The sequence below is a fragment of the Protopterus annectens genome, chromosome 2.part1 (genome assembly GCF_019279795.1).
Source record: "Protopterus annectens isolate FY-2018-M chromosome 2.part1, PAN1.0, whole genome shotgun sequence".
Lineage (NCBI taxonomy): Eukaryota > Metazoa > Chordata > Ceratodontiformes > Protopteridae > Protopterus > Protopterus annectens.
The window spans coordinates 1708289624-1708304992 of record NC_056729.1 but is presented as its reverse complement, the minus strand read 5'-3'; the positions used below and the strand labels follow the sequence as shown (position 1 = coordinate 1708304992).

At 40.1% G+C, this 15369-nt stretch overlaps 1 protein-coding gene across 3 annotated transcripts in view; it reads left to right on the top strand.

Annotated features, from left to right (window-relative positions):
• The window catches only part of CASZ1 (castor zinc finger 1), a 668840-nt gene extending 654154 nt beyond the window's left edge, over positions 1 to 14686 (top strand). For all 3 annotated transcript variants that reach the window (XM_044063158.1, XM_044063159.1, XM_044063157.1), the window contains one exon: positions 10106 to 14686. In XM_044063158.1, coding sequence (XP_043919093.1) covers positions 10106 to 11211 — 1106 coding nt within the window. In that variant the 3' untranslated portion in view covers positions 11212 to 14686. The remainder of the gene's footprint in view (positions 1 to 10105) is intronic.
• The last annotated feature ends 683 nt before the right edge of the window (positions 14687 to 15369 follow it).

Sequence of the window (15369 nt, the reverse complement as noted above, 5' to 3'; positions counted from 1 at the left end):
CGGAGGTACAGGCCAACACGGAAGGACTGTGGCTGACCAAGTTCGCAGATGACTGCAAACTAGGCGCCATAATTGACTCTCCAGCCGACACAAGCATCCTCCAAAAGGGCCTCATAGAAACAGACAACTGGTGCCAGAGCCATGGCCTCAAGCTAAATGCCAAAAAGTGTATAGTCATCCCTTTTGGCAAAAACAAAGTGCCCACAAATTACCACATAGGTGGTAATCCATTAAGTACAGAAGAAGTAATTAGGGACCTGGGGACCCAAGTTAATAGCAATCTCTCATTTGACAACCACGTGGCCAAAGTGATTAGAAAAACATTTTATATAGCCCACCTAATCATGAAGGGATTCACATCTAGATCAGGGGAGGTCATCGTGCCTCTTTACTCATCCCTCAACAGGCCCATAATTGAGTACAATGCCCCTTTTGGGATGTACCTTACCAGACACCTGCAGCAACTGGAAAGACCCCAAAAGTACCTCACCAAGAGGATCAAAGGGCTCAAACAGATGCCATATGCTGCCCGGTTAAAGAAACTCCAGCTCTACTCAGTGGCATACCGCCTGTTCAGAGGCGATCTGTGCCTGACGTATAAAGCCATGTCCAACCCAGAATTAATGGACATGCTGCACCTCAGAAAATCCAAATCCCATCGAGCTACACGCTCAAGAGACTTGAACCTCAGCACTGAAATAAATAGGACATGCTGGAGGGACAGATTCATAACCCAGAGGCTCCCTTCACTCTGGAATAAAATCCCAGTCCAGGTTAGGCAGAGTCCCTCATTGACTTTCTTCAAGAGGAATCTTGATGAGTGGATAGGAGATCGTAGGTTTACCCCGGGTATCACTTCTTTGTCACTATTAGACAGAGGCACAGTATACTAACCTCGAAAAAGGGCATAGCAAAATAAATTTAAAATGGGTGGCGAAAGCCAAACACATTCTGGCTAGGCTTATAAATGCCCTAGGGCAGATAGCCTAGTATGAACCTATGAACCTATGAAACTGTTCTTTATAAAGGTCTTTGTACTGAAGAAGAAGAAGAAATGTCCTCACAAGGGATGTATCCAGAAGGCATTACAAAAGCACTACCCTGAGAAAAGAAATGAGAGAAGATTTATGTATGTTCACCTGGAACCTCAGACTGAGGAGATCCTTTACCCTTGTAAGAGATTCTTGACATTTTAATAAAAAAAAAAAACACTGACCACTACCTAAAATATAGCACTAAATAGTAAGGTCTTTCGGCTTTTCCCGGTTAGGGGTCGCCACAGCGGAACTCCGGTCCACTAATGATTGGCAGTAGATTTTTACGTGCTGGCTTGCCGGGCCTAAAGCACAACCTTCAACGAAGGAACGCCCATTCACGCATGTCGCCACACAGAAGATGATCTAACTGAGAATCGAACGGGCAACGTCTAACTGTGATGCGACAAAGCTACCTCAGCACCACCACCGCAGTCTAAAAATAAACAAGAAAATAAAGTTCTGATGGCTCTATAATTACTTGCACTTAGAGGCTAGATTCCTGTTCACAGATGGTGCTGCTGCATTCGTTTGTGGATTGTGACATAGCACGAGGAATGAGCATGAGCTGAGGGCTTATATGAAGAAATGTTCGGGTCTTCCTCAGGTCCAGAACTGAAAAGAAAAGAGGTTACAGAATTTTATACAATCAAGAACAAAGTAAAATATCCAAAGGCTTGAAAGGAACGGAACAGTCCAACGTGTCTTGAATCAAAATTGACGATAACAGAAACAAAACTTGAGAGTTCCATTCATAGTGGCTTCCACATTCTCTCTTTAGTTGCCACTATGAACGGAACTCTCAAGTTTTGTTTCTGTTATCGTCAATTTTGATTCAAGACACGTTGGACTGTTCCGTTCCTTTCAAGCCTTTGGATATTTTACTTTGTTCTTGGTTTGGATCTGCTTTGTTTTATAGAATCAAAACGATAAGTGAGAAGGTCACTGAAAAAACAATTAATAAAAACAAAATGAAAACTCCGGCAAAGCTAGAACTTCCACTGAGTGACCTCGCAAACCTCTTGTATCAGAGGCACATGGGATATATGCAAATGACCCTTATGAACATCAGGTGTTTCAGCTAATTGGCTAAGTGTTTGACTCTGCATATAATGGACATCAGCTGGGTATAACAGCCCTGTGTTTCTTATGCTTAGTCAAACACTCTGCTTGTGCTGTGCTGATGAGGTCATAACAAGGCCGAAATATGCATATCCACAGCTAGTGGGGTTTAGCTTTATTGGCCTGAAATTGTCCATTAAAAAGACTAAACAAGTCATGTGCATTCAGTATCGCCAGTTAGCTGAAACACCAGATGTTCATAAGGGTGATTTGCATATATCCCATGTGCCTCTGATACAAGAGGTTTGGGAGGTCTCTCAGTGGAAGTTCTAGCTTTGCTAGAATTTTTTAGAATGGAAAGGATCTGTATTCTTCTTTTACTTAAAAAAAAAAAAACCCTCGTGGTCTAATCCACTGATAAAACCCATGTTGCACCACCACACAAGTTTGAAGGGTATGAAAATGTTGCATTCTAGAATGGATAGTAGGATAGCTACATCCTTTTGCATTTATTTTAAAACCTTTTAAAAAAAAATTCAGTATAATCTTGACACAACATCATGTACCTTTTCATATGCTGTTGTAGCTGCAATCATGTAAAAAGAGCACAGGATCAGAAAATGCAGATATTCTAGTCTGTTAAAGAGGACAGGTAACAGTAATTGTAAATTACAAGACTGAGATATCTGTCCATCTACATTTGCAAAAATAAGTGTTAGTGGTAATAGCAAATCGATAAAGCTTTGTGATACACAGGAGTATAGTGATTCCGAGATGATCTGCATTTCTGACTACGAGGAGCTGCTAGTTCTTTGGCTAAGTATAAATGACACCTAACCATAAAGGAGAAACGTAGTGGTTCATTTTTCATTTTTTCCAGCTCCTAACAACAAAAACCTGTGGTTGAACACAGTATGCTGAGAAACAGATTCCATTTCAAGTTCTTTGTCATAGCATAAATGTACCTTGATCTCCTAGGTTACCTGAGTCAGAGAGAGAAAAAAGAGCAGTTTGACTTGGACTGTACCAAAAAGCTCTGTGAATTCATGCCCCGTCTAGCATTAGGTGTCATTTTTTTATTTCACTGGGTTTCGGGAGTGAGAGTCATGTCATAAGTCTTTGTGCATAATTATTTTTAAAGAGCCAAACAGAACGTCTGATAAAAGGAGTATGTGGAAAAGTTAGTTTTAACAATAGTGCAGCTTGCTTGCCTGTTATGAAACCAAATTATTTCCTCTTGAAACCACCAGTGTGGCCAGATGTGTCATGAAAATATAATAGTAGGAAATGTCAAATGGAAAAATAAGAAATTCATTCTCATACTTATTTTGGACAAGGCAGATTGAAAGATCGATATAGCTGTATATTGTATAATGTGGACCAGTGCCATGTTTTCAAAAAAATAAACAAATGTTACTTGCTCTATTATAGTTTGCCTTTAATGATTCCTAATAATCAGATGCACTGTGTCTGATTTTTATAGATGCTCATCGTGTTTCACTGTTGCAGTCATTACACTTGGGTTATCCTTCTGGCAGGCTACCCGCAGTCGGCCTGAAATCCAAAGCCTTGGTCCAGTGTCGGTTGCTGACGCCTGTTCCCTGACGTCAGTGTGCCAGGGGTATAAAAGATGCAGCTGACGCCATTTTCTTCAGTCTTTCTTGCCGCACGGTGCCCAAAGCAAAAGCAGTTTGCAGTTTTGATTTTCGAAAATGAATTTCAGATCCGAAGTCTTCAATAAAGCTAAGTACCCCGTTGGGGAAACTTTTTTCTTGCTCCAGACTGATGTCAGAAAAAGTTAACAATTGTATTTCTTGTGGGAAGCAAATACCTCATAAGGATTTTCACTCTTATTGTATTCCTTGCCTAGGCCCTGACCACGACGTTGTTAGTTGTCGGTTTTGTGCTAGATTTAACCAACGCACTATTAAGCGTCGGTACGATTATGCTTTTCATTACTTTCGCCAAAGGTTTAACTACATAATGCCATCAGAACAGCCGAGGACCAGAGTTCATAAAAAGCGCAAGGAAAAAGAAAAGGACAGGCATCCGAGGTCCAAAACCGATGATGAAGCCTCTTCTAGGCCAGTCGCCGGTTCGCCGGTTCTCAGTGAGGTGCTTTCGCAGTCCCTGACACCCGCTACCTCAGAGCCACAGGCCACCTCTGACTCCCACGTGGAGACAGCTGGGCCTCTGGATACTCAAGGTATTGGGCCTTCGGAAACTAATCCCTCAGATGGGTCTGGAGCCGCTGAGCAGGCATCGGCTTCTGAGGGTGTTTTCAGACCTACACAGCTTTATATCAAGCCAACTTCAGCATCAAAGACAAAGACTAAAACAGTTTTAAAGACAAGACAAGTACAGCATTCTCTAGAACAGACTTCCATGCCTAAGAAACAGATGCTCAAAATGGCCAACGACCTAATTACTTTGATCAGGGGCTCCCATCCCCCTCCTGATAAGAGGCCTAGGCAAGACACTCAATATGATTCCTCTGATCAGGTTTCCATTTCCTCTGACTCCTCTACAGAACATGGATACTCTGTTCCTCCCTATGAGGATTCCGATGCTGAAGAATCTATTCCTTCAGCTTCTCCTCCTGAGGATTATTCATTTGGGAAAACCTTGCATGAGGGAGCATTTCCACTGGGAGAGCCAAGATTATTCAGATTCTAAGAAAAGGCTCAGAGACTTTCTTTTACTTCCTCAGCACAGACCTCTTGCTATTCCTCCTGTTCTAGACATTGTAGATGATGTATTTTCAGAGTCCAGCCTGTCTCCCGACTCTTTACCTCCTGCACCTGTTAAGCCAGACAGATACTACAGGGTTCCAGATTTTCATAAATTTCTATATAAAAACCCTGCTGCTGACCCAGAAACTATTTCACAGGGTCCCAAAGGGGTCAAAGCTGCTACTGCAAAAAACCCTGTCCCCTCAGATAGAGATTCTAGGGCACTGGACAGATGAGGGAAAAAAGTTTACACTTCTGCTACCTTGGCTGTAAGGGCTTTAAATTGTCAGTTTCATATGCTTAAATATCAGCAATATTTAATGTCTCTGTTAAAACAGAAAATGTCAAATTCTGAATGTGCTGAGAACAAGGAATTACAGGATTTATTGCATGCAGCTAAACAAGTGGGAAAACATACTTTGCAATGTGGTTATGATTCACTGGAGGCCTCTTGCAGGTCTGCTGTAACAGGCTCGGTCATTAGAAGGCATGCTTGGTTAAAAGAACAGACTCTGCCTGATCATGTTAAAGAAAAATTATTGAATGCTCCATTACAGCATGATACTTTGTTTGGTGTTAAGGCAGAAGAAGTAATGAAGAAAATGGAGGATAAAGCTAAATCTATGCAGACAGTGAAGGATTTCTTGCAGGTGCAGCCACCCAGATTTAGCAGGAACTGGCCTTCTAAGAATTGGTCCTTTCCAGTGTCAGACAGACCACAAAGAGGCAGATACAAATGCCGTAGAGGCAGACAACAGCCCCAGGGCTCATACAGGCCCAAACAGTGGGGTGCTTCTACCTCCAAAAGTGGAGAAGACAAATCACAGCCATATAGGAAACAGTCCCAATGACCTCCCTCTGTCAATGCCAAGCATTTATCTTTTGGTAGCACCCTTAGGGGGAAAGCTAGCACTTTTTTCACAAAATTGGCACATGATTACCCAGGACAAATGGGTCTTAAATATAGTCTCTCAGGGCTACAGGTTCCACTTTCACACCCTTCCAAAGGCAAAAGAAATGCCAGACCTGCCACACAATCAATGGTCAGAGGCACAAAACCAAGTTTCATCCCTCATGGACATGAGGGCTATTCAGCCAGTGCCACAACAAGAGCAGGGACAAGGATTTTACTCAAGACTTTTCTTAGTACCAAGAAAGGACAAAGCATTGAGACCGATTCTGGACCTGTCTATTGTAAATACTTTTCTGGACGTTCCGAAATTCAGAATGTTGATTGTGCAGCAGCTTCTGCCCATGCTGGGCAAAAAGGCTTGGCTTGTAACTTTGGACCTCAAAGAGGCATACCTGCATGTCCCAATCAGACAATCTTGCAGAAGACACCTCAGATTCATAGCTGGCTCAAAGCACTACCAATTCTCTGCACTGCCCTTTGTCTTATCTACTATACCCAGGGTCTTCACAAAGTGCCTGGCACCAGTAATTGCATTTTGCAGACAAAAAGGAATTCAAATATATCCCTACATGGACGACTGCCTTATTCAAGCAGAGGCCAAAGACATTCTACTAAAGCATCTGGCATTTGTAAAAAGATTACTAATTTGCCTAGGGTACACAGTAAACGAAAATAAGTCAAAACTAGTACCCTCTCAAGAGATAATATTCCCTGGTGCAAGCTTAAATACGACTGCCCAGATGGCTTATCTCATGCCAGACAAACAAAGGTGTCTGACTTCTTACTTCGAAAACATGGCAACAAAGACCCAGTTATCTGCAAGAAAAATTCTGCAGGCTCTGGGCTACATGGCCTCCTGCATTCTGCTAATTCCATATGCAAGACTGCATATGAGGAAACTACAATGGTACCTAAAAAGTGTTTGGACTCAACATTGCCACAGCCTGGAATCATTAATTTCCATCATTCCCTGCCTGCAACAGGAGTTTCGATGGTGGGCACAGGCCTGTCACCACAACAAGGGACAGCCATTCACTTTACCCACAGCCAGGCAAACAACAAATGCAGCAGATTACGCCTGGGGGGGGGGGGGCCACATGGCAGGAAAATGTATTCAGGGCACATGGCCCCCAAGCCAAAGGCATCTACCCATCAATCGACAAGAGATGCTAGCTGTACAAAATGCCCTAACAGCCTTCAAGGACCTACTTCATCCAGGACAGCTGCTGATAACGATGGACAATACCACAGTCATGTGGTACATAAACAAGCAGGGGGCACACATTCCTACCCCCTCTGCAGACAAGCCATGATTTTGTGGAACACAGCATTGACTTACCAAGTACACCTGAAAGCACAATTCTTGCCAGGAAGAACAAATGCTCTGGCAGACGAACTAAGCAGAAACCTCATGGACCCTCACGAGTGGAAACTAGATCCACAAATCTTCAGCATGATAACACGGAAATGGGGACGGCCAGACATAGATCTTTTTGCCTCCCCTCACAACTGCCAACTTCAGAGATTCTGCACTAGGACTTCTCACAAACAAGCATGGAAAGTGGATGCCCTGTCATTCAGCTGGAACAACCTTACAGTATATGCCTTTCCTCCACTGCCTCTCCGCCCCAAGCTACTCCTAAAGTTCAGACAAGAGAAGCCACCAATGATACTGATTGCCTCGGATTGGCCACGCCAACACTGGTACCCAATCCTAAGGAGCTTGTCCCAAGGCCCAGCCTGGACATTGCCTCAAATTCCTCATTTACTGACCCAACAAAACAATCAGATCCTGCACAGCCAACTTGGAACTCTAAATGTAGTTGCATGGAGGACACTGTAACCATTCAGAATATACCTCTCTCTAAAGCGGTTATGGATGTCATTTTGGAGGCCAGGAGGCCCGGCACCAGAAAATCTTATGCAGAAAAATGGAAGAGATTCTGTGCTTGCAACCAGGCACAAGGAATTGACATGCTTGTTCCAAATATTCCTCAGATTTTACAATATCTAGCTTAGATGCTGGACAAAGGCCTATCCTTCTCATCAATTAAGATTCATGCCTCTGCCATTTCAGCTCATTACAATACAAACCCACTTATTTTTTCATATCCACTGCTTAGGCAGTTCCTCAGGGGAGCCAAAAACATAAGGCCTCCAAGGAGACCACCAATACCTGCATGGGACCTCAATTTTGTCTTGGAAAAACTCACAATGCCTCCTTTTGAGCCAGCCAATACAGCTGACATAAAATTCTTATCATGGAAAACAGCTCTGCTCCTAGCAATAACTTCAGCAAGTCTCAGAGTTACAGGCATTAATGGCTGTGGAACCTTTTATTATCTTCCATCCGGACAGGGTATCTATAAGGACAAACCCAACATTTATGCCTAAGGTAGTGTCCAGTGTGGCTCGTAAACAAACCATTCATTTGCCTACTTTTTACCCAAACCCGCAGAATAAAGGGGAGAGACTTCTGCATTCTTTGGACATACACAGACAGCTATGCTTCTACTTGGACAAAACTAAAGCTTTCAGAAAGACTGAGCAACTTTTAGTGGCATATGCTGCAGGATCACAAGGAAAGGCTATCTCAAAGCAGACTATTTCAAAATGGATAGGACACTGCATTCATTTCTGCTTATTCACAACATGGTAAATCAGTGCCTAAGGGCATTAGACCACATTCTACCCGGGCAGCAGCCACCTCAGCAGCCTTCCTCAGAGGAGTACCAACCAGGGATATTTTGGAGGCTGCAACTTGGACTTCAGTGCACACTTTTACTAAGCTCTACCACTTGCCTCTTTACTCTAAATCCAGAGCAGGCTTTGCCACTGCAGTCTTGCAGGGCCTTATAGCTACTCCTAATTCTATTTAGACCCAGCTGCCCAACCTCAGCTTTGGGATTCAACCCAAGTGTAATAACTGCAACAGTGAAACACGTTGAACATAGTACAGTTGTGTACCTACCATAAATGTAGATGTTTGAGTGTATTCACTGTTGCAGTCCAGGTTACCCACCCACCATCCCCCTTTCTTTGCTGGGACTTATCTGTACTTCTCTATCCTATACAACCTATGTGGTGTATTTGCTTGTAGATGAAGGTATTGTTATTTTAGTGCATGCTTTTATTAACAATGTTTTTTTAGCCTACCCTTTTGGGGGCACCAGACATCTGGGGCAAGAAAAACTGAAGAAAATGGCGTCAGCTGCATCTTTTATACCCCTGGTGCACTGACATCAGGGAAGAGGCAACAGCAACCGATGCCGGACCAAAGCTTTGGAATTCAGGCCGACTGCGGGTAGCCTGCCAGCAGGATAACCCAAGTGTAATGACTGCAACAGTGAATACACTTGAACATCTACATTTATGGTAGGTACACAACTGTACTTTTTAGAAACTCAATGAGCTGCAAAGGGGAGTAAGTGTATGCTTTTTGCCACGCACCCATTTTTGTACTGTCTATGAATACAATGAAATTTGTATAATTTTATTCCTAAAAATTAAAAACACTTTTCTGTAGTTGTTGTTAGTCTTTTGGCTTTTTCCCGGTTAGGGGTCACCACAGCGGAACTCCGGTCCGCTAATGATTGGCAGGAGATTTTTTTTATGGTGCCGAGTTGCCAGCCCGACGCCCAACCTTCAGCGAATAGAAGTTAAATGTTTATAAATACCTTCTGCATTAAGCAAAAGTGTGTCTTGTACTCTTGTGTCTATAGCATTGACTGGAGGTTAAAATAAAACATTCTGAATGAAAACCATCTGACACAGGTTTGATTCCCTAAAACATCCACTTACATGCTAAGTACCAAGATCCACATATCTAACCCAGGATTGATTCCCACAAACATCAATTTGCTTGCAGTCAATCACTACACAGGTCATTTAACTACTCAGTGAAAATAATCAGATGGCTAGCGCCATAGTAAATTTATTTCAATCATAGCCACTGTCATAATCCTTATTATCTGTACACAGTGCTAGTTTTTCAGACCGGACACCAGTGAAGGGTACAGTGACATCATGCACATTCTGGACACTGAAACGTTGCAACCATAAGCAGACTTTTTAGCTGGACTTTATTCCATTAATATTTTTTTAATTAGTCCTATTACTCATAGACAGAATACAGAATTATAAATTGAAATATATGGTTGTAAAATTTGTACAGACTTCAGCAATGCTTTTATAAAATGACAGGAAATTATGTAATTATTTATGTGTTGCTTTAATTTTTGTTTACTTTTCTTTCTGCTACCTCCTCTTCCGAAAAGAAAAAGATGTTATATCATAATACACTATGTTTTAGAGTATTAGCTTATTAACTAGAATCAGTAAATTGTGTTTTTTTTCTTTTTTAGGCAATACTATAACCATGCCAACTGCTTCTGGTGCAAAGAAGAGATTTTGGATTATTGAAGATATGTCCCCCTTTGGTAAACGCCGTAAGACAGCTTCTTCTAGAAAGATGTTAGATGAAGGGATGATGTTGGAAGGTTTCCGGAGACATGATCTCTATGAAGACTGTAAAGATGCTTCCTGCCAGTTCTCTCTAAAGGTTACCCACTACCACTGCACTCGAGAGAACTGTGGGTACAAGTTCTGTGGCCGCACCCACATGTACAAGCATGCCCAGCACCACGACCGCGTGGACAACCTTGTTCTTGATGATTTCAAACGATTCAAGTCATCACTTGCTTGCAATTTTCCAGACTGTCAATTTTCCGGAAACAGCACTCATTTTCACTGCCTTCGCTGTGGATTCAGGTGTACTGATAGCACCAAAGTGACTGCCCATCGTAAACATCATGGAAAGCAGGACGTTATCAGTGCAGCTGGATTTTGCCAGTTTAGCTCAAGTGTGGACTGCGAGATTCCTGACTGTAAATATAAACTTAAATGCTCGCATTTTCACTGCACGTACCCTGACTGCAAACATACAGTGGTAGGCATGTCTCAGATGGACTCCCATAAACGAAAGCATGAAAAACAAGAACGAGGTGAGATTCCTTCTATTTCTCCTGGTCAGGAAGGGTTGCACAACACTAGCATGAATGTAGACTATGACCATCAAGGTTCATCTCTCAACTTAGATGGATCTTTAAATCTGGGTACTGATGCTAACAGCTCACTTTTCTTCCTGAAAAATGCTGCAGGCATAGGGCTAAGCGATTCTCTTGATCTCAGCAAAAAGCCCCATGATCCTTCAGGAGAAGCATCTTTGAGAGTTCCTCAGGAGGACACCACAGCCACATCAGGTGATGCTGAAGATGACTTGTCCCCGGATGATGAAATGAATGAAGAAGAGGAGGAGGAGGAAGATGAAGAAGACCTTAACACAGACTCAGATGACTCTGTTCCTGATCTTGAGGACATGGCACATAAAACCAATGAGGAAAAATTTGATGCTTCCATAAATCACAGTGATACTTCAAGGCTTGCTAATGATGTAATGGCTGCTCCATGAATTGAAAAGCAAAACTATATCTATTTTTAAAAAGAACAAAAAGGCTGCAGGTGGCAAAAAAGACTCTGCTACTAAAACAAACCAGAAAGAAAGATGTTTACAACCTGACCAACATTAATAATTTTATTATGCAGACAAACTAAGGATCTGAATTCTCACAAAATACAATATTAGGGGTTATCTTTGCTACCCATAATTATATTTTGGTTGTGTGTGCATGTCAAATTGCTTTTTTTTTTTTTTTTTTTTTTTTAGGTGTAAGATACTAAGGATCTAGAATGATTTTGATTTTTAAAAGAGAAATTAAATGTGGAAGCAGTTCATTTGTTTGCAAAGGTGATTTGCTAATCTTTTGCAAAAGACTGATGGTAGTTATCTGGCATCTTAAAAAGGAAGATATAGTTATTTTAAATATGTTGATACATTCAGATTATTTATTATATGAAACACAAAAGCATTACAATGAGTGCAGGTGATCTACAACGCTTGTTTTCTGTCCAATATCTGCACTTAATTTGTTCTTCCATTTTTTTCTTTTTTTTTTAATTTAAAAAAATTATTTTGTCTCTCCTGTTAAATATTTCCATTTGTACTAAGTACACATTTGCTTATTGGTCTAGAAAGTAGAGAGGTTTGATAGCCTGCCTTATAGGCAGGTGAAAACATTGCTGTATGTGGCGAAGGAATGGGTAATGTTGTGTCACGCCCTCCAAAAGTAGAGCCATTCCAGCTACAAGATGGGGTTGCGGTGCATAACTAGCGATGTTAGTACAACCAAAGCCAGCTGCTATAGATGTCAGGGCAGAGTTTTCAGGAGTGCTGTATTGTACATCAGATGCATGGTTTCTGGAATTTTCCATTATGCTTTTGTCTGCTGCACTGACATGTAATGGGTCCTTATGGTAATTGCACCCCAACCACTTTCCTCAGCAGTACAAAACATACAAGTAAAGCTTCACCTTCTTAGTTGATATAAATGCATGGTTATGAATAGGACACTTAACTTCCTTGTGTGCCAGGGCTATCCCTAAAATATGACATTTGAATTTTATTGGATCATTCCTCTTAACAGAAAGCAAACATACATAGGTAGCACTACCTTGGGTGTTGTGCCATTATAGCCAAGCTGAAGGGAAAGAGGGCAAGTTGGCTTCATATACATCCAGGACTAACAAATCCACTCCAACTAGTCTACTTAGAGTTGCCTTGACCTGCAATTAGGTGTTTTTTTTTTTTTTTTTTTTTTTTTTTTTTTTATAAACCAGCTCAGTACTGTACGTTTTTCATTCCACTTTTACTTATTCATTTATATGTAGAGGGGTGCTATTCTTCAAGCATAACTAAAGAATAAAGTCTGCTTGGTTTCTTTTTTTTTGTGCCTGCATTCTGGAATAGATTTTATCAGTTACACTTGAAAACCTACCTTTCATTAAGCTTGTTAAGTCACTCAAAGTGTTAAGTAACAGTCAGAAATGTGAAGGGGTGAGCACGTTTACTGTATGTTTCCTGTGTACATTATGACAAAAGTTTCAGCATTTGCAGCAATGCAAAAAACGTGTATTTATGTTTGCGTGCATGTGTATATGTGTGTGTGTGTGTGTGTGTGTGTGTGTGTGTGTGTGTGTGTGTGTGTGTGTACACACACACAAACACACACACACACATATACACATACACACATTCATTCATTGCATTCATACACACACACACACACACACATACATACACACACACACACACACACACACTCACATTGTCAAAATATTGGAAGGGTTGAAGAAAGAACCGGTATGCCCAACTAACTGTGAAAGAAGACAGTATGCCTTATACTGTGGCCTGGATAAAAACACACACTTTTTGGGGGTTTAGGAGCTGACATTTTTAGCTGTTATCTGGGAAACAGTGTACTCTAAAATAGAGAATCTTTCTTATCCCAGACTTTTAAGTGCAAAATTACATTTTAAAAATATTAAACTGAAACTTCTGTTTCTGCATTTACTAAATCAGGTGTTGCATCTATTAGAAGATAACTGCATTACTCTATATTTTATTTAAATAATTGTTTTTTTCTGTTTTACTGATAATGAATAACAAAGCAGTTACTGTCCCTCTAAGATGGGAAAAGAAACACTTAAATGAAGACTGTATTTTAAGTAGCTGAAGTTAAATTAAATGAAATGGAAGATATATAAATTATCATTTCATCAGTCTCTTGACAGTGTATGGCTGTATTGGTAACATTTGAAATGACTGTATGTATTAATTGTACAAAGTTTTAAGAGCATTACGTGTCGATAAATAATGTATTTGAGATGGCTAAGCATAATGGCTCGTAAAATGTAGTGTGTGGAAAATATCTTTAAGATATTGTTTTAAAAAGTTGTACAGTATTTTTCCTGTAAATGTTATATATAGAACAAAAATGTTCGTTGAACCTTATGCTTCCCTTTTACATTTTTTAATTCTGAAATAGCCCATATAGGTTGGTAGGTTGGTTCTGTGTGCAATTTCTCTTTTTTTAGACTTAGCATTAATTAAGGGGCCTTAAAACAAAGTTCAGGCCACCTACACACATATTTTTTAGCACTGAAGTGAGCTACGCCATTCAGGTTTGAACTTGAATTTTGTAGAAAATAATTTTATTATTTGTTAATATAAGACCATAGTTAATTTAATGCTATTTTCCTTTATTATTTGAGTGAGTGTGTGTGTATGCTTTCATAATTTCGAGGATCTGCTTTTCAGTCAGCCATCACCATTTAAAGAGGCTTTTTGAACTGTTTGAAGCAGATTTTTATATCCAGATGCAGACATTGTTGAATAAAGGAGAGGCTAGGAGACATTTATGCACTTGAATAAACTTATTTTATCTTCTATGATAATTAGCACACAGTTAGGCTGACAGTGGGGTGAGAGCACATCTGGAAGGCCTTATTAGAAAATTATGTTTCAGTGACGTTTATGCAGTAAGAACTCATGCTGAAAAGATTTTTTTCCACTGGGTTACAGCTGCATGTTTACTTGAATTTTGTGTTATTTCATACAACCAAGTGAAGCTAGGTTAGTTAATATTCCAAACTGAATAAAATAAGTTTGACATGCTGTGCAAACAGGTATTATGAAAGAAAAGAAGAAACAAACTGCATGTCACAGTCTTGCCAAGATCATGCTTCTGTAGGCTTTTACATGCCTTTGCCATCTCGCATTGATGAGGTGTATCATACTCTACAACAAAATGTATTTTGGTTGAGCAATTTTTGAAATGTGATGTTAAATGTTGATCAGTTTTTAGCATGATGTCCCTATAACAAGTGGTATATCACATCCCAAGTTTGTCAAACACTGTCTCATCTGGTACACTCACCCCTACACAACCCTTTTATTTGTTTCTGTTTGTTCCTTCTTCAGTCTTTCCTTTGTTCCTTCCTATGATTTTTTTAAAGAAAAAAAAAAAAAAACGGGTACCACTTCACCATCTGTCTGGCAGCTGGCATATCCTGTATATAATTTAAAAATTAAAGAAAAAGAAAAGTCTATTAAACAAAAAACAGATGGAAACAACCTCCAAATCCTGCATAGTCTGCTGCTGAAACGAGAGATCAATTTACTGTTTTGATTGCCGACAAAACTGGATTAAGCCTCTGTAGAAGGAGATATAAAGGAAAATTACAAAGAAGAAAGGAAGTAAGAGACGAAGAAGGCAAGAGAGAGAGGGAGAAGTCTAGCCTTTGTAAGATATATATTGCACACTAGGACTATAAGCCATCTCTAGATCAATTTGAATTTTAATGTGTAATTTTGTTTTTGTTTTGTTTTTTTTTTTCCTTTGTGGAAAAAAAAAAGGCTCGATCCACAAACACTCTGTACATGGAGACAACTCTTGACTTTTTATAATGTTTCATGAAAAAAAAAAGAAAAAAAGAAAGAAAAAATGAATACAAAGGTTGCTCCGACTACTTGAATCTTATCCCTCGGCACCTATGTTATTAATAACTGAATATTTTTCCACTTAAATTTAGTGCTGTTAGAAATTTAATATATGTGTTTTATTTATTTGATTTTTTTTTTCTGTTTTGCATGACTGATGCAAGGGTTTGAGATTTTCACTCAATAAAAACTGGAAAAAAGTCAAATGGTTTTGTTTAACTTTAAAATAAA